Source organism: Triturus cristatus, chromosome 2_2, assembly GCF_964204655.1.
Source record: "Triturus cristatus chromosome 2_2, aTriCri1.1, whole genome shotgun sequence".
Classification (NCBI taxonomy): domain Eukaryota; kingdom Metazoa; phylum Chordata; class Amphibia; order Caudata; family Salamandridae; genus Triturus; species Triturus cristatus.
The window spans coordinates 314392312-314412799 of NC_140582.1; the positions used below are offsets into that span (position 1 = coordinate 314392312).

General features: G+C 46.6%; 1 protein-coding gene across 2 annotated transcripts in view; it reads left to right on the forward strand.

Annotated features, from left to right (window-relative positions):
• CFI (complement factor I) overlaps positions 1-20488 on the forward strand; it is a 181567-nt gene that overhangs the window by 94182 nt on the left and 66897 nt on the right. For both annotated transcript variants that reach the window (XM_085641367.1, XM_085641368.1), the window contains 2 exons: positions 3911-4089; positions 5405-5515. In XM_085641367.1, the coding sequence (XP_085497493.1) occupies positions 3911-4089; positions 5405-5515 (290 nt within the window). The remainder of the gene's footprint in view (positions 1-3910; positions 4090-5404; positions 5516-20488) is intronic.

The window sequence follows — 20488 nt, forward strand, 5'->3', positions numbered from 1 at the left end:
TATTGAAGACAGTGCAAGTATATGTGACATTGTTGTTTACTTCAAAACTGAAAACAAACCTGGGCTGTAATCATGAATTTGGCAATCAGTCAATCAATCAGAACATTTGTAAAGCGCACTACTTACCCGTGAGGGTCTCAAGGCGCTGGGGGGGGGAATGCTGCTACTGCTCGAAAAGCCAGGTCTTGAGGAGTCTTCTGAAGGTCAGCAGGTCTTGGGTCTGCTGTAGGGGGATGAGGAGGGTGTTCCAGGTCTTGGCGACGAGGTGGGAGAACGATCTGCCGCCGGAGGTTGTTCTTCGGATGCGGGGGACTATGGCGAGGGCGAGGTCGGCGGAGCGAAGCTGGCGGTTGGGGGTGTAGAAGCTGAGTCGTCTGTTGAGGTATGCTGGTCCAGTGTTGTGGAGTGCCTTATGCACGTGGGTGAGGAGCTTGAAGGTGATCCTCTTATTGACGGGGAGCCAGTGCAGGTCTCTCAGGTGGGGTGTGATGTGGCTGCGGCGAGATGTCGAGGATCAGGTGTGCAGAGGCGTTCTGAATGCATTGAAGTCATTTCAGGAGTTTGGCCGAGGCTTCAGCGAAGAGGGCGTTTCCTTAGTCCAACCTGCTGCTGACGAGGGCCTGGGTGACCGTTCTTCTCTTTTCGGTGGGGATCCACCTGTAGATCTTGCGGAACAAGCGGAGGGTGTTGAAGCAGGAGGATGAGATGGCGTTGACCTGCTTTGTCATGGAGAGGGTGGAGTCGAGGATGAACCCTAGGTTGCGTGCGTGGTCAGTGGGTGTTGGAGCTGTTGCTAGAGCGGTCGGCCACCAGGAGTCGTCCTACACCGAGGGGGTGGAACCGAGGATGAGGACTTCCGTCTTGTCTGAGTTTAGCTTCAGTCGGCTGTTCTTCATACACTCGGCAACGGCTTTCATTTCTTCGTGGAGGTTGGTTTAGGCGGTGTGGGGGTCCTTGGTGAGGGAGAGGATCAGCTGGGTGTCGTCAGCGTAGGAGATGATGTTGAGGTCATGCAGTCAGGCGACGTGGGCGAGCGGTGCCATGTGGATGTTAAACAGTGTTGGGCTGAGGGATGAGCCCTGGGGTACGCCGCAGATGATCTCGGTGGCTTTGGAGCAGAAAGGGGGTAGGCGGACGCTCTGGGTTCTGCTGGAGAGGAAGGAGGTGGTCCAGTCCAGGGCTTTCTCTTGGATCCCAGTGTCGTGGAGACGTGTGCAAAGGGTGTCGAAGGCGGCTGACAGATCCAGGGGGATGAGGGCAGCTGTTTCTCCGTTGTCTAGCAGGGCCCTGATGTCATCGGTGGCGGCGATGAGGGCAGTTTCGGTGCTGTGGTTGCTGCGGAACCCAGACTGGGACGGGTCCAGGATGCTGTTCTCCTCGAGGTAGCGGGTCAGTTGTTTGTTGACGGTCTTCTCGCCAGGAACGGGAGCAGGGAGATGGGCCGGAAGTTCTTGAGGTCCTTGGGGTCAGCCTTGGGTTTTTTGAGTAAGGTGTTGATCTCGGCGTGCTTCCAGCTCTCCGGGAAGGTCGCTGTCTCGAAGGAGATGTTGATGGCTTTCCGGAGATGGGGTGCGATGGTGGTGCTGGTTTTGTTGAAGAGGTGGTGTGGGCATGGGTCTGACGGAGATACGGAGTGGATGGTGTTCATGATTTTGATGGTGTCGTCGTTGTTTATGTTGGTCCAGGAGAACAGGGGGTCGGTGCGGTTGGTGGTCATGGGGGTGGAGGTCTCAGTGGCTGTCGGGGCGGTCGTGGCGTTGAAGCTGTCGTGGATGTCTGCGATCTTGCGATGGAAGAAGGTGGCAAGGGAGTCGCACAGGTCTTGCGAAGGAGGGATGTCGTTGGTGTTGGAGCTGGGGTTGGAGGGTTCCTTCATGATGTTGAAGAGCTCTTTGCTGTTGTGTGCATTGTTGTCTAGGCGGTCTTTGAAGGAGGCCCTTTTGGCGTATGTGATGAAGTGATGGTGTCTGCGGGTGGCGTTCTTGTGGGCTGCGTAGCTGTCCGGTGTTCGTTCACGGTGCCATTTCTTCTCTAGCTTTCGGCAAGTTTGCTTGGAGGCCTGGAGGTCTTCAGTGAACCAGCTGGCTTTCTTGCTGGTGTGGCTGTTGGAGGGTTTCTTGATCGGGGCAATGGTGTTGGGGCAGTCGTCGATCCACTGTCTGAGGTTGCGGGCGGCGGTGTCTGGGTCAGTGGGGTCAGCGGGTGGGCTCCAGGCGAGGGTGGTGGTTAGCTGGTCTTTGGTGACTTTGCTCCAGCAGCGGCGGGGGATCTGTTGGGTGCGGTGGTGCGTGGTGGGTTTTCGAAAGGTGAAGTGGATGCAGCTATGGTCGGTCCAGTGGAGTTCGGTGGTGTGGTTGAAGGAGACGTGGGAGCTTGCGGAGAAGATGGGGTCAAGCGTGTGGCCGGCGGAGTGGGTGGGTGTTGTGACGAGTTGTCTGAGTCCGGGGTTGGCGAGGTTGGCGATCAGGGTGGTGGAGGTGGTGTCGTTGTTGTTCTTGAGGTGGAAGTTCAGGTCCCGAGGAGGATGCAGTCCGTGGAGGCGAGGGTGTGTGTGCTGACGAAGTGTTGGGATCGGTGTGGATCTGGAAGTGCAGGTGTTCGGCGGTGCTGAGGGTGTCGTCGGTGTCAGTCGAGACTCCGACAGTGTTCCTGTGGACGATGGCGATTCCTCCTCCTACTCCGTTGGTGCGGTCCCTGCGGGAGATCTTGTAGCCGTCCGGGATGGCTATGGCGATTACGAGAGCAGAGGAGGGGTTCAGCCAGGTCTCCGTCAGGAAGGCGACGTCTGGGGAGGTTGAGTCAAGTAGGTCCCAGAGTTCAATGGCGTGTTTGCGGGCGGAGCGGGTGTTGAGAAGAATGCATCTGAGGTAGTTGGGTTCTTTCCTGGTGGGTGGGTTGGCGGGTCGGATGCTGGTGAAGCTGCAGTTCCAGCAGGAGAAGGGTCCTTGGGTGCGCTTTGGGGCAGCCAGGAAGCAGGTGTGTGGGCGTTCTGTGTTGAGTGCGTGGAGGGTGCTGGCATCATAGCGGAGACGGGCGTCATGGCGATCGCGGGGGCCAGGAGTTCTGGCGCTGGGCGCCGTCCAGGCGCGGACGGGCGCAGACGGGCTTGCCTTAGGTGCGCCTTTGGTGTGCCAGCGGCGCGGCCGCGCAGCAGCCACCATAAGAAGGGGAGGTGAGAGGGAGGAGGCAGCTGGGAGGAGGGAGCGGACGAATGGGCGAGCGGGGGGGCGGGGCTGCGGGGGATGCAGCGGCGGGAAACGGGGGCAGGAACGGCGAAGGAAACAGAAGGCAAGGGGCACAGGGCACAGAATAAATAACGGGGAACAAGAAGGAAGAAACGCTAAACAAATAAGGCTATACAATTACAATTATGAGGAAACGGAGGCAAAAGGGCATGGGGCACAGAATTAAAAAAACTGGGGACAAGGAGGAAGAAACACTTTGGCGCTAGTCCAAAAATGTGTGTTTCTCGTCGGAACACTTTTGCCTCAAATTGTAATGTAAAAAACAATTTACTGTGCAATTCCAAAATTGCATGTCCCTTCTCAGCTGTCCACCACATCATGGTGTGTGTAATCTGGACTCCATACATTACTACACTGTTTCATTTGTGTCACTTCATGTTATGCCACAAGGAAAATTGTTCTCTGTAAAGCTTATGAAGTCTCCCGGAGCTAGGTCTTCCCTATATTAAATACCTCAAAGAGTTACTTAAAGCTTCCACATGTAATGGTGTTTCGAGATCTTACATTTTGCTAAGGAATAAATAGATATTCTTGAATGTTGGTATAAATGGTTTTGAAACTGTTTCTGTCACTTTCTTGCTTTTTTTGATCTCTCAATTACCGATTTGAGTTGTCGTCTCACTGAATTCAGTACTACTACTAAATGCATATTTTTGCATTGATAGAGGTGCCGTTCCACCAGTGCCAAAAAGCATCTCCCCAGAACCCATGTCTGATCTTCCCTGTCTTCAAGTAAAATGCCGTGGTCATGAGACAAGTCTTGCAGAATGTGTTATTACTAATGGATCACGGAAAAACGCCACAGAGAGTCCTGCTGAAGTAGAGTGCTACACGGATACCAGAGGTAGGTGCTCTGCTTTTAGACACTCCGCAAGGACATTACCTCAGCAGGCTATAAAATACCACAAGCTCTCTTTGCTCCATTGAACGATCGTCAAGAGTACGCATTATGGGTTTTCTGGAAAACCACTTTTCAGAATTTCATATCTATAGTTGTCCTTATTTTGAGCCTTGAACCACAAAATTTCAAATTGTAAAACCCCTTATGCTCAGTGATTTGTAATGGGAAGAATAAATCTGTTCCTTTTCTATGCTTGGATAGCTCACTGTTTTTATTGTTCTGATTGTAAGTGCGGAACCAGCAAGACACTAAAAGATCTACGAGGTGGAATGTGTTGCGGTATGGTTGGTGTTTGGATGGAGCAGCTGTGATTTATCTGGATTTCTCTTGTCTTGGTTCTCTGTAGATTATTGCATTTTTCTCATTGTTCCACCAGTGGCAAAACACATGATCGATTTCTGTTTTTTTGTGAATAAAAATAATACATTGTTTTTATACCACGCATAATACCACAGATTTCCCATTTCTAAACACTGCAAATAAAAGCTGTTATCATTCCCCTTAGGTGGCATTGCTGATATTCAGATCACATGACAAATCGCCCACAAGCACGTACCTTGCTGGGCCACTGTGCTGTTTTAGCATCAGAATAGAAATAATGATAATTGCAAGCTGCTCATAGTTTGTACTTGTGTATTTATAGTGTAGCCCCTCTACCAGAAGTGCTGTACATGGTTACAATCAAAATGTACACAACAAGTAGGTAAGTACATCCTTGGATAAGTAGATGATCAAGGGCTTCATGCTGTTGCATGCAGGAATCCTGATTCAGGCACTTTGAGCCAGAATTCAGATTCTGAGTTTTGTGGTGATTACCCCACTACTGGGTTGTTATACTGCACGATTTTAATTAGTTTAAACTCCCATTCTATTTCTTCGGGTAAGCACTACAATTATTTTACAACAGTGTAAAACATGCAGTGTTATCCTGTTATCCTACATTCGCAAGTGCAGATCTTGGAAAGATGCGATTTGGGTAAATGGGGGTGTGGTATTAGCCCATCAGCTTACAGCTGGAAAGAGATTGACTCCCTAGCGGTTGTGTGTGGTTTGGATGGTGAGATATTAGCATATTACTGTTATGACAATGGTGCTACACTTCACATACATTAGCTCACAGCAAATGTCCAGGTATAAGCCCTAAACAGATAGTATGCATCAGTGGATCTTGGTTTTTTTGTGATTGCCTATCGATCTACCATTTTTATATTTTCAAAGCAGAGCCTCCACCAATAATCTGTGGTCTTTCATCTAACAGAGTGCAAGAAGAATGAATTCCATTGCGTAAATAAGAAGTGCATTCCTGTTAAGAAAACCTGTGATGGCATTAATGACTGCGGAGACTTAAGTGACGAACTATGTTGCAAAGGTAATTCAACATTTTCCTAATGCCAAAAACATCAATATCTTATCATGACTTGATCTCATAAAATAAACAGCAGATGGAAGAGGAGGAAAAAGATACATCAACTTTTTAAACGATTAAATGAAAATAAACAGAACAATATTGTACACTATGAATATTTCAAGAATATATAGTTTGTGGGCCACACCCAAAAAACAAACCATCATTATCCAGAAAACAAAGAAATGTAAGATATGTACATATAAGTGGATGAGCATCATCTGGCACAGTTCAGTACACGTCTCTGTTTTCTGAATTACACAATTATAGAGCTAATTCAATATTTCCAAAAAGATGCAAATGATTACGACATTGTATAAAATATTTATTTTCTAACTTTAACACAGATTCTTTACACTGCACTGAGTAGTTAAAGAATTCTGATCATCATTCTTAAGGAGCCAGGGTGAAGGTTTAATCCACCTTTTGACCTATATCAATCAACTTATGAACATTGCTACTTTCTGATTTTAGGACATTTACTGGCCCTTTAGGCATTTAGGCAGACGGTATCCTATAATGTTGTTTGAAAATATTAAACTAGAAATCCTAAATATTTATATTGCAAACATATTCTTGAGACTAGCTTTTCTTTTCATCAGAAAACAGGAAAGTCGAACTTGGCCCATATCCCGCTACCAGAATTTGACCATGGTGTAATATTTTTTTAATATCATTTTCTAGTCTTAAAAGATATTTGATACATATTACACCATGGTCATATAATTTTCTATGCTTCAATGATATAGTTTACTGTTATCAAGTCTATTTGAATTTTATTAGGAGGATAAAATATGTCTGAAATAATAACCTTGTCTCCAATATATTGGACCTTTACATAGATTTATGTACCAGCTTGTACATTCATAAGTGTTATTTTGTAATGTTTAGGAAGTTGTATTCCTGGGTGTGAAATCAAGTAATTACAGATCTGTAGATATTTAAAGACTTGGCCTTGCCAAAGATTGATCTGAAGTTGCAACAAGCTAAATGGACATAATAGCATAATATGTCTCTACTATAAGGTTGGCCCAGTCTCAAGTTTTTAGTTGCCCAGTACCTGCATATGCAGCACCTTTACCCCGACCTCACTGTATGGGGAAATCAAGGACATTTCCAGACTCTCAACAATGCTCTTGCCTAGTACGGTCTCTCCATGAGAAAACTGGATCCAGAAGGAAAAGTAATGTTCTGATTACTTACCAGTAGTCTTCTTTACACTGATTCCTAGTCTTCCTCACCGCAGTCTTTATACAATAAAGAGGCTGAGTCAGGTCTGAAAAACAGCAAACTGCGCTATCCCTTTAAATTTAACAAAGGAGTTTAGCATCCTCCCTCTTTTCCTTGAGGACATAAGTACATGACCTCTAATCTACAAGTCCTGTTTATAATACTAAAAATGTAGTATGATGTTTAAAGACAGAATGAATATGAAAAAGAGAAGTAACCAAGCACCGTGTCACTGAAGAGTAGGACATGGTGTAATGAATAATAATGTTAGGTAATAGGGTGTGTTTTGACCTCATCCTTCGGCCTCATTGTGGTCCTAAATTTATGAGGATATGAAAGCTGTGCCAAATCTAAAACTAATCCCATTGGCAGCTATGTACCAGTTATACACAATTCATCTGCCTCATGGGAGTATTAGTAGCAAAACACCACTTGGAAATGTCTGTCTGATGGCGAGAGGACATTGTCTCAATAAGTTCATATTTAGAGAGCATGATACCATCCACCTGCAGAATATCAATGTTAATAATAGGTGAAAATTGCATTGATGGAACAGAAGGCTCAAACCAGCAAATGTGAAGACGCTAAAGGTGACCAGGAAATATGTGTGTATCCAATCTCCATGAGACACAATTTTTAAACTAGGAGGGTAGATCACTTTCTGAAAGTCACAACTATCCGGACCATGTGCAGCCAGGGAGTCAGCCTATGACCATTCACGTTGACCTATTGAAAAGAAGCATGCCAGAGAAATCAAATAATTCTGGGAGATGGTGGCACAGTAAATTAAAAAGTGCCATCAATTAAATAATTAACTTTGGTCAGTATAATACATTTCAATACTCTGGACTTTAGGAGAATGAAATCACACTTCAAACCTTCAATCTTGCCATAGTCCTATTTTCCACTGTTGTAACCCGGAAGAAGGAATGCCAAGACTACTGTCTACATACATAGAAAACACTTCCTCAAGCAAAACTTTAGGGCAGCCTCTGTCCTTCTCATAGACAAACTCCTGAATCATGGGAAATCCCCTGAACAGCCTAAGGAAGGATCATGTCAGTCAGTAAGAAATTAGCACTACTACTAAGGGAGCTAATTTGATTAGAAGTGTGTGACTTCATTTGAGGGCCCAAGGCAGACAGGGCTACATGGCCCCAACTGAAGTGGTTGAGATTGTATGCTACATGTGTCCTGGGGCAATCCTACTATGGCTCTGCAAACTAGGCAGGTATGCCCTTTCCTCACCTGACTCTGAGGGTAGCAAGGATGAGACTGGTTTCAACCTGATTGGGACTCTTCATTCAGGTGCAACTTGGTTTCAGTGACACAGTGAGCATGAGACCAAGGGCTAGGCATACCTGTTGCACTTAGGGCATCACACTGAAGTATACAAAAACGTGATTGCTAGAATACTTTAGTTAATCTGAGCCCCTGGAAATTACTCAAGTCACATCCCAGACTGTCATGAGTGTACACACCATGCCATCTTAGTTTGTGGCCTACCCCTACGCAGATCAGTCTCGACCCTGCTCCTGGAGGTACAGTCCAGCCCAAACAGCTGGGCCAGGTCCCATGCTGTCTGAGCCAGTGTAACCAGGGTACACACATCGGAGTGACGAGCCGCAATCAGGGCAAATCTGTTCTTGTGGTGCTTCCCTGCTGAAGTAAAACCTGAACTGCCCTCCTGCTGCTCGCTGTCCCCCACACCACAGGCAAGTGAAAACACCCTACACACATTTACCATCTGCTCCAAGCAGTGGGTGAAGGTATGCAGATTTGGGCATGTTATTTTCACCGATGATCGAAACACACTCGAAATTGGACCCGGCATTCATTAGTCCACATGTTACTCCACATTCCAGAGTAAAATAGCTTGTATTCCTCAGACATAGGTGTGTTGCTACCAATCAGAATCAGACATTCAGGCCAGCAGGCATCCTCACACCTACATCCGGTAAATTCTTAATGAGGCTCATAACATTGGTATACTATATCAAGACTGTCTTAGCTTTGAGGTGTGCTTCTAGGATTTAATAACCATTTCTCTCTTTCTGACCTTTCTTTGCGACCCTTGCAGCAACATACCTTACAGTTAATTTGCTGCTTCATAATTTCATCCAGTTCTTGACATAATTGCCAGCCCAAATTCATTATGGTATTTGTAGTTTTTCTTGTGATAATGCATTTCCTCACACTTTGTTTCAATGCGATTCTTTACTGTCAGTGTAATTATTAATTCGCTCTCATTTAATACAATTTTGCTTCAGTGCAATTTCTGATCATATTTTACTACACTTGGAGCTCTTCAGTGGACTTTATTGATGTCAATTTAACAAAAGGTGCATTTTCACCGCCTATTTCCTTAGTTCCTGTTCAGTAACAGATGTTCCTGCAAATGAGTGCCCGTGGGTAGATACAAATTGCCTCACTATAAAGTGATGTGTTATATAAACATAATTTTACTATTGGTTATGCTTTGATATTTGAACATAATCAGGAAATTAATATTTTCTAATGATCTGCAGACGCAACATTATGGTACAACATGACTGCGGTTTATACAGCTTTGTTAGCTGAAAGGTTTATATAGATAAACAAAGAAGGTCAATGAATTTACCATCCAATTTGAAGAGAACTCAAATCAGAGAATGCGTCAAAATTAATTCAATATTAAAAGGGAGCAGTAGACTGTTAACTCATTGAGCGGGGCTAGATGTGTTATTCATTATACCAATGGTCTACCTTTTTATGAGCAGAAGGTTGCAGACATCCAAAACTCATGCCCTGTAAAGTACAAAGAGATCTACATGATTTCAGTGCTGCTCTAAATGTTCAAGTCACGAAGAACCTCAATAATATTTGTATAAATGGGTAGGCCTGTGACTGGACAATATTTATTTAGGTCTTCCAGGTAAGCTTGAGGTTTTTTAGGAGAGGGTAAATCTAGCCAATTTTGTGGCAGACTGGTACCCCTCCATTAGCAAAGGGATACATAGTCAGATGAATGCTAAACAGTACCAAGTGCTGAAGTCTGTTATGAGAGAGGCAGGGAACGGTTTGGAGAAGTGGCAACAGGTTTTAAGGTTAAAAATGGTAATGATCAGTTTTTCTGGAGTAATCTTCCTGAGAAAGTTGCAATTGATTAGGCATACAACATTAAACGTCTTTGTCAAGGGGTGGCCGCAGTGAAGATCTCATTTCTTGTGCCCTTCGTTACTGCCTGGAGAAAGGGAAACTCCTCCTAGAAACCATGGTGTCAATCAGCACTAACTTTTACCTGAAAGGTGTCATTTGTCTCCTTAAGAGGTTTCCCGTTAGGAAGAAGGGGCCACAAACAGCAGAAAAAAGCTGTTGGCAATATAGATAGATCTTGATTGAAGATAAAAAAAACTTTACAAGAGTGGGGAAGCATGGCACCAAAACTACCCTGAGATAGAGGATAGAAATAATCTAGCATAATCTTCTAGGCCGAAGAATCCAACACGGGAAAAAATAGTTCCAGACAAAAATCTGGGGCAAGAAGTAAAGAACACAACAGAAATGGGGAGAATGAAATCATTGTGATGCACCATTCACAGATCCAAGCTCCCTTAGTTATGAGAAGAGTAGAAAATGACTTCACAGGAAAATAGCCAAACGCCATTTTGGACAGGCAAGCCTGGCAACACAAACTGAAAAGATGACCATCTTGAATATAACCCTAAACATACCCACCATCACATGAAAATGGCGTTGTCTTTTTATGGCAAATACAAAAAGATAGATTAACTGTGCCTTTGAGCCAACTGGCATCTTTGATCCTCTTTAATGATGCACTTTTTCCTCTGAACTCTCCTTTGGGCTCTCTCTGCAAAGCAGCCTACTGCCAGAAGAACCCCTTTAGGGCTACTGCAGCTCTGAGCATACCAAGGACAACCTGCAGTTTTGTGCAAGCAGGGGGAGACTCTTTCCATGCCTCTGAGGCAACAATGCTGCTCTCTGGTGATTAATATCTGCAGATTAAATTTTTTTTATAAAAAAGTTGAGCAAACTCTTAGCAATTGTTTTCTGTTTGGTCATTAACAGAAATAAAGGGGAATGATTATTTTTCTGTTTAACAATCTCAAATAGATTTTGTGGAGTTTTTAGTTGAAACACATTACAATTCTACAAAAAACATTTGACTTCAATATTATGTTTTTATGTTCTTTTTTGTCTAGGTCTAACTTTTCAAGAAGATGTTTTGTGTCTCTTATTCTTGATTCAATATTTATGTTTTAGTACAGATCATAAATTTAGAAAATGAAATCTATATGTGAATTTAAAAAGAATTGGACTTGTCTACTGGGATTGGATTTCCAAATTACTAAATTCCATCTTTAATAGTAATATTTTTTAAAGTGGGGCCCGTCCCTCGTGTAAGCTCTTTGTAATGTTGCTCAGCTAGAAAGTCAGGTAGTTTTGAGACAGCCAGAGCATCTTTAGGTGAAGATTACAGAAAAACAGAAAAAATAAAAAGACCAGCAAGTTACTGAAAGCCCCGCCCGTTCTTCTCCACTCTGCAAATGCGCCTCCTGGTGCACTGTTGGTTGGGGGATTGAAGTCCCCTTGTCTCCTGAGGGTCCACAAGCCCTCCTGTTACCTTCGACAAGTCCCACACAGTGGGATTGCTGAGAGGACTTCGGAGGCTACGACTCCTTTCTCCACCACTCTGCAAATGTGCTTCCTGGCGCACTACTTGTTAGAGGATGAAGTCCCCTTGCCTCCTGAGGGTCCTTGGCGGCCAGAAACCCCTCCTGTTACCTACATTAAGTCCCCCACAGCGTGATTGCTGAGAGGTGGTCAGAGGCCACGCCCCCTTTTTTCCATCACTCTGCAAATGCACCTTCTGGTGCATTACTAATTTGGGGATGAATTCCCCTTGAATGCTGAGGGTCCTTGGGGGCCAACAAGTCCTCCTGTTACCTCCAGTAATTCCTAAACAGCTGGACTGCTGAGAGGACTTCTGAGGCCATGCCCCCTTCTCCGCAACTCTGCAAACGCACCTCCTGGCGCACTGCTGGCTGGGGAATGAAGTTCCCTTGGCTCCAGATGGTCCTCGGGGGCCAAATACCTCTCTTATTACCTCCAGTAAGTTCCACAATATGGGATTGCTGAGAAGTCTTCGGAGGCCATGCCCCCTTTCTCCACCACTCTGCAAACGCACCTCCTTATGCACTACTAATTGGGGGATGAAGTCCCCTTGGATGCCAAGGGTCCCTGTGGACCAGGAACCCCTTCTGTTACCCCCAGTACGTCCCAGACGACGGGATTGCTGAAAGCTGGTCGGAGGCCCCGAACCATTCTCCATCACTCTGCAAACGCGACTACTAGTTAAAAAAACATAGAAATTCACTGAAAAAGCCAGAGGCTACACGGACATTATAATTAGGGTCAGGTTTCACTCGTACCAAACCAGTAACATTTAGCAGCTGAGCTAACTATAATTCGCAGGCCCCCGCAATGCACTGCTTATGACCTCACATATTACATCACTCATGACATGGTCAGTGACATAGCTGTTGACATCACTGATAACATCTCAAATGATATCCACAAACAGGTGGAAAGTTACTAATAGTAACTTTACAATCAGCTCTTTACATACAAACATACTTTTGCGAACTGGGCCAAGATGGTTTCAATTTAGATAAGCTAACACATTTAAACAGTTCCATCCTGGATCATCATCATTCTGTGGCTACTAATTTCGTTTTCTTAATTCCTCATCTTCACATTTGCCTCTCTCCTTAAGTCAGAGCACACTGGAACTATTGGGTAAACATCATAGTGAGATCATAGCAGTAGCGGTGCATGAAAAATCAATTTACTCCTGGATGTCTGGCATGTGCTGAAGGCGAAATCACCTGTACACCAAGATGCTGTCTCTGTTCAGTTGACCTGCTAAATGCAACAGAAATGCCTTCTCTTGTACAGAATATCAGCATCAGTCAATATTAACAAGTAGAAAATTGACGCTTCTAAATATTAGAGGGTAGGTCAGAGAGTAGACTATCATAATTGTGCATTGACCAACTTTTCATCCCATGTAACATACATATATCAGTACAGGAGATAGGTTAAATGAGTAGAGATTGGGTGAATTTAATAACTTTTGAAGTTCTTTATATTTTGATGGGTCATTTTAGGAGGGTGCTTTATATGCATTTACCTGAATTTCCCCTTTAGATCTGGAAGTATGTCGCTGTTAATGCTTCTTCATCCTTGTTCCATTGTTCCATTCCACATGGCAAATTATCATTTTTGTGGATTATGATGCTACTCGCAGCTTATGCATCTTGTGAGCCTGTTTCACAAACAGCTTTTTGTAGAATGTAAAGAAGTCCTACAGTCAGTTGTGAATTTGAACCTGGGGGTTGCAGGTTGGGCCCAACGGCAATCATTTTTGTGGACGGGCACATATTTTTCCCTTTCAGGCTTGCCTCCAGAGCAAGAGTGAGAAAAACACAAAAAGGGGAAAGGAAGAGAAAGATGTAAAAAAAGTGACAAAATGAGAAAACAGGGATGAAAAAGAACCTGCAAGATTGTAATTAAGAGTTAGGGAGTAGTGTCTGGTGGGAATGAGAGAGAAATCAGGTGGAACCAAGTTTTCACAACCTTGGTATTTGGCACCATTGACATTCTTAGCACCAGCCAATGTCTTCCGAGCAAATGTTTGGGCCTTGGCACTTAGGGCCTATTATGAGTTTGGCGGTGCAGAAGCGGGACCACCACGCTCCCGCACCGTCAAACCTGTGGTTGAACCGCCCGCCAGATTAGGAGTTTTCTCCTGTCTTGTGGGCATTTCTTTGGCACTCCCACTGACCCTCCTGGTAGGTCGCTCCCCCGCCGCACAGCTCCGCCTGTGTGCTCCTGCCCAACTGCCGCTGCTGTATTCTCGCCCGTAAGTGTGCTTCCTCCGTTTCTGTGCCCTGTTGCTTTGCTCCAGCGCCACTGTTCTTTCCCCTTGCTGACCCGTTTTTGCCTTCTGTACCACTGTTCTTTCCCCTTTGCTGACCCACTTTTTTGCCTTCTGTACCACTGTTCTTTCCCCTTGCTGACCCGTTTTTGCCTTCTGTACCACTGTTCTTTCCCCTTGCTGACCCGTTTTTGCCTTCTGTACCACTGTTCTTTCCCCTTTGCTGACCCACTTTTTTGCCTTCTGTACCACTGTTCTTTCCCCTTGCTGACCCATTTTTGCCTTCTGTACCACTGTTCTTTCCCCTTTGCTGACCCGTTTTTGCCGTCTGTGCCACTTTTTCTCCCCTTTGCTGACCCGTTTTTGCCTTCTGTGCCACTGTTTTTTCAACCTTGCTGCCCCATTTTGCTTTCTGTGCCCTCGCCTCCCCCACCGCTGTGCATCCTGCGGTCCGCCCCCCTGACTGCCCATTCACTGATCTCGCCTCCTGCCTCCCAGCTGCTCCTCCCTCCCACCTCCCCATATATGCCGGACGCTGCGCAGTAAGGAGAGGGACCCCTGACCCTCCTGGTAGGTCGCTCCCCCGCCACACAGCTCTGCCTGTGTGCTCCTGCCCAACTGCCGCTGCTGTATTCTCGCCCGTAAGTGTGCTACCTCCGTTTCTGTGCCCCGTTGCTTTGCTCCTGCGCCACTGTTCTTTCCCTTTGCTGACCCGTTTTTGCCTTCTGTACCACTGTTCTTTCCCCTTTGCTGACCCACTTTTTTGCCTTCTGTATAATGTTCTTTCCCCTTGCTGACCCGTTTTTGCCTTCTGTACTACTGTTCTTTCCCCTTGCTGACCTGTTTTTGCCTTCTGTACCACTGTTCTTTCCCCTTTGCTGACCCACTTTTTTGCCTTCTGTACCATTGGTCTTTCCCCTTGCTGACCCATTTTTGCCTTCTGTACCACTGTTCTTTCCCCTTTGCTGACCCGTTTTTGCCTTCTGTACCACCGTTCTTTCCCCTTGCTGACCCGTTCTTTTGCCGTCTGTGCCACTGTTTCTCCCCTTTGCTGACCCGTTTTTGCTTTCTGTGCCACTGTTTTTCCCCCTTGCTGCCCCATTTTGCTTTCTGTGCCCTCACCTCCCCTGCCGCTGTGCAGCCTGTGGCCCACCCCCCTGGCTGCCCATTCGCTGATCCCGCCTCCCAGCTGCTCCTCCCTCCCACCCCCCATATATGCCGGACGCTGCGCAGTGAGGAGTTTGCTTTGCTTCTGCACCACTGTTCTTTCCCCTTTGCTGACCCGCTTTTTGCATTCTGTGCCACTGTTTCTTCCAGATCCACACCGACCCCAACATCACCCTCAGAAGCACCCTCATCTACAGACCCCCCCCAGACCCCAACCGCAGTTCAGCGACTCCATCACTGACCCCGTCAGCCCACACGCCCTCGCTCCACAGACTACATCCTCCTCGGGGACCTGAACTTCCACCTCGAGAAACAACAACGACCCCAACTCCTCCACCCTGATCGACAACCTCGGCAACCTCGGACTCAGACAACTCGTCACAGCACCCACACACTCCGCCAGCCACACGCTTGACCCCATCTTCTCAGCGAGCACCCACGTCTTCTTCGACTGCACCACCGAACTCCACTGGACCGACCACCGCTGCATCCACTTCACCTTCCGGAAACCCACCACACACCACCACACCCAGCAGATGCCTCGCCGCAGCTGGGGCAAGATCACCGAGGACCAGCTAACCGCCGCCCTCGCCCAGAGCCCACCCACAGACCCAACCGACCCGATGCCGCAGCCCGCAACCTCAAACAATGGATCAACGACTGCGCCAACATTCTCGCCCCACTCAAGAAACCCCCCAACACCCACACCAGCAAGAGAGCCAGCTGGTTCACCGAAGACCTCCAGGCCTCCACGCGAACCTGCCAAAAACTAGAAAAAAACTAGACCCGCGAAAGAACACCGGAAAGCTACCCAGCCCACAGGAACGCCAACCGCCGACACCACCAAATCATCAGATCCGCCAAAAGGTCCGCCTTCAGAGACCGCCTCGACAACAACGCACACAACAGCAAAGAGCTCTTCAGCATCATGAAGGAACACTCCAACCCCAGCTCCAACACCAACGACATCCCACCGTCACAAGAACTGTGCGACTCGCTGGCCACCTTCTTCCACCGCAAGATCACAGACATCCACGACAGCTTCGGCACCGTCACCACCCCGACAACAGCTGACACCCCCGCTCCCACGACCACCACCCACACCAACCGCCTGCTCGCCTGGACCAACATCAACGATGACGACACCATCAAGATCATGAACACCATCCACTCCAGATCCCCAGAAGACCCCTGCCCACACCACATCTTCAACAAAGTCAGTAGGACCATCGCTCCTCACCTTCGGAAAACCATCAACATCTCCTTCGAGACAGCGACCTTCCCGGAGAGCTGGAAGCACGCAGAGATCAACGCCTTGCTAAAGAAACCCAAGGCGGACCCCAAAGACATCAAGAACTTCCGACCCATCTCCCTACTCCCATTCCCGGCGAAGGTCATTGAAAGGCCGTCAACAAACAACTGACCAGCTTCCTCGAAGAGAACAACATCCTAGACCCATCCCAGTCAGGGTACCGCAGCAACCACAGCACCGAAACTGCCCTCATCGCCGCCACCAACGACATCAGGATCATGCTCGACAACGGAGAAACTGCGGCCCTGATCCTCCTGGACCTGTCAGCCGCCTTCAACACAGTCTGCCACCGCCACGACGCCGGAATCCAAAAGAAGGCCCTGGACTGGACCACCTCCTTCCTCTCCGGAAGAACCCAGAGCATCTGCCACCCTCCCTTCCGCTCCAAAGTCACAGAGATCATCTGCGGCGTACCCCAAGGCTCATCTCTCAGCCCAACGTTATTCAACTTCTACATGGCACCACTCGCCCACGTTGCCCGACTACACGACCTAAACATCATCTCCTACGCCAACGACACCCAGCTGATCCTCTCGCTCACCAAGGACCCCCACACCGCCAAAACCAACGTCCACGAAGGATTGAAGGCCGTCGTCGACTGGATGAGGAACAGCCGACTGAAGCTGAACTCGGACAAGACGGAGGTCCTCATCCTCGGCTCGGCCGACGGCACTAGGAGCACCCCCTACACCCACCAACCATGCACGAAACCCAGGGGTCATCCTCGACTCCACACTCTCCATGACTAAGCAAGTCAAAGCCGTCTCCTTCTCCTGCTTCAACACCCTCCGCATGCTTCGCAGGATCTTCAAGTGGATCCCCACCAAAACTAGAAGGACGGTCACCCAGGCCCTTGTCAGCAGCAGACTGGACTACGGCAACGCACTCTACGCAGGAGCCCCGGCCAAACTCCTGAGACGACTCCAACGCATCCAGAACGCCTCCGCTTGCCTGATCCTGGACATCCCCCGCCGCAGCCACATCACACCCCACCTGAAAGACCTGCACTGGCTCCCCATCAACAAGAGGATAACCTTCAAACTCCTCACCCACGCACACAAGGCACTCCACGACACCGGACCAGCGTACCTCAACAGACAACTCAGCCTCTACACCCCCGCCCGCCAGCTTGCCAGCTCGCGACCATGCCCTCGCCACCATCCCCTGCATCCAAAGAGTGACCGCCGGCGGCAGATCATTCTCCCACCTTGCCACCAAGACGTGGAACACCCTCCCCATCCACCTACAGCAGACCGAAGTCCTTCTATCCTTCAGGAGTCCCCTCAAGACCAGGCTCTTCGAACAGTAGCAGCATCCCCCCCACTCCCAGCGCCTTGAGACCCTCACGGGTATGTAGTGCGCTGTACAAATGCTATGATTGATTGATTGACGTTGCCTATGAAATAGGCACCACAATGGGAACGTCAAAATCAGTACCTGCATGGCATGGGGTGCATGCACACACGGGGGCACAACATGTGCTCTCCTGCATGCACACCATGGTCCTGAGGCAACAGGGGGCCCTGTAGAGCCCCCTTTGTGAGCGGTGCACTAGTCCTAGTTGTATCAGGTCAAAGCCCTCTCTAATTGCCAGTTTCCTGGGGGCTATGAGTGCCTCCTCCCACTTCTCATCCTAAAGCATTCCCAAATCTCTCTCCTAGTTCTCCTTTAGTTTAATCATTATCTACGGGTAGTTGCAAAGTAGTTGTTAATATTTATCTCAATAAAATCGCTTTTACTGGCAAAGGTTCATTCAACACCCTGTCTTCTAATGGTGAAGCCTCCTCAACTGTTGTGCATTTAGATATGCGTGCCAATAGCATGTGTTTGAGCTTCAAATAGCGGAAGACCTCCGTGCCCCCTAGTTGGTATTTTCTCTTAAGCTCGTGCTGGGGCATCAGGCCATCTTTGCTCCAGACGTCTCCTAGCCTGGTTATGCCTATCAAATCCCATTTGGCAAATCCCTTCCGATGAAAACCTCCCTGAGGATGTCGCTACTCCAAAGCGAAGTCTTAGGTGTCATTTTTTAATCCCATTCCAAATATCTAGTGGCATTTCGCCAAATCCAAGACATAGTAAGAGTAAGTCTTGTCAAGTTCATGTGGGATCTCTTCTTATATAGTAAGGCCAGCACAAACTACACTTCTAGAGTTTCCATTTCCCCTAAGGAGACAAAACAGTAGTAATGTACTCAAGGCCAGCCTTGGAATAGGTCTAGCACCATCCAAGGCTTCTCACAGGTAATGCACGACACTCCTATATAAAGTGAAGGAGGAAGGGACTTAATATAACCCCCATAGGAAATACAATTAACATAATTCAATTATTTGGACGTTTATGTTATGTTATGTTAACATAACATAACATAACATAACATTTGGACGTTTATACTATGTTTATACATACTTTTGTTGTCTTTAATAATATGCAAAATTAATAAATAAATATTGTATTAATTTGAAATTTGAAATATCAATTATATCCATTAAACACACCTTTTAAATACATTTGCTAAATATTAGAAATAAAATTGCTAGGTTGGGTGTTTTATTGTGGCTTGTTTAAAAGTTAATATTTATCAAATAAATTAATATATTTAATTGATTTAATTATTGTGTTTGAAGTGGTAATGAACTCTAACATTTTATTTTATTAGCTCCAGGGTAGACATAATTATGTTAATTCATTTTGCATTTATATTTTACAATAAAATCAATATAATATCCATTTTTAACAAAAATATAAGTTTAGTAATTTTTCCCAGTCTGTTCCATAGGGAGATCTCCACTCCAGTGATTGAGATCTCGATCAAGTCGGTCGAGATCTCCGTCTATGTGTGATAAGTTACAAGTAGTAACTTTACAGTCATATTTGGCTTCACCCTGGTTTCATTGGGTGGATATGTGTAAATCTACACTTTGGAGTAACTTTACACTTTGTAATGGTGAATAGCCAAAAACAGTAAATTACTTCAAAGTGTTAGAAGAGCATTACAGGCATAGGTTTGCTTTCATATAATTTTACCTTGGTGATTAGGCTCCAAGGTTCACTCTTTCACAATTGTAAAAGCCTGTATTTGTTCTTAATGTTTACATCTCATGGACCAGCTATCAGATACTCAGTTCACATCCTTCCAGTTGACTGCCTGAGATACACCCTCAATTCTGTCTTTGGATGAGGGATTCGGTTGAGTACAAATGTTAAGACCTCAGGCTTCACAATGTAGTCCGTCTTTTGACCCAAATGTCCTAAACTATATCAGCACCAGAACCAAAGTTAATTTTTGGTGTTAAGCCCCAGAGCGCCTATTCTTCAGCCAACAGAGCCTTGCATCAGTTTGCCATTAACACCATGGAAAGGACTTTGCCAGCTCCATAAACCCATGGAAACCAAAGTGCTAATCTACTTATGGAATGAGTAGTAGCACACCACGGAGGCTTTGTTCTAGACTAGACCTCCTCATATTCACACCAAAGTTTAGATACTTCTTTGTTTATCAGTGATGAATCCAATGTCATCACATACCATCCTAGGTCCGATTGTCCCATGTTCCAGGAAAGTTAGACTAAAATGCAGACAGACAATTACCTTTACAGCATGTGCGGAACGCAGTGAGACACACATTTACTTATTTAATACAGTGATATCTTGAGCTTCATACCTTTTAGATGTCATGGGCATTTGCTTGCTTTATTTATTGCAAAGACTGAGGAACCAGAACTGTTCTTTTCCTCGACACAAACGGCCTATGCGCTTTAGTTGTATGTAATGTTATTTTTTATTATGCTATGCTATGTTGTGTTATGTCATATTATATATTAAGCCCTGTATTGCCAATACTATAACCTTGTGTTCGAGGCATATGAGCTGCAGATTGTACACTTAGCATAGGTCGCCATCTGGTGTTGGGCCCGGATGTTTGCAGTTTGTTTTTCTTCTTGGACAGTCTTTGGAAGTCACGAGTTTGGTGACTCCTCCTTCGGTCCGTACTGCGCATGGGCTTCGGCTCCATCCTCAGATAGTTTTTTTCCGCCATCGGGCTCGGATGTGATACTTCGTGCTCCGGCTTCGAACTTCTACGGTTCCAGCCTCGACGGAAAATCCTCGATTCTTCGAGTTCCTTCATCATCTTCATCTCTCGAAGCGGCACTTTTCTCCATCCCGTACATCGACACCGGCCTTCGGGCCCTCCGCGACTCCGGTCCCGGCCGATGGAAAGGACTCCGTTCAAAAAGTGCCCAAAATGTGGGTCTAAATTTCCCCACACCGACCTCCATCAGGTGTGTAA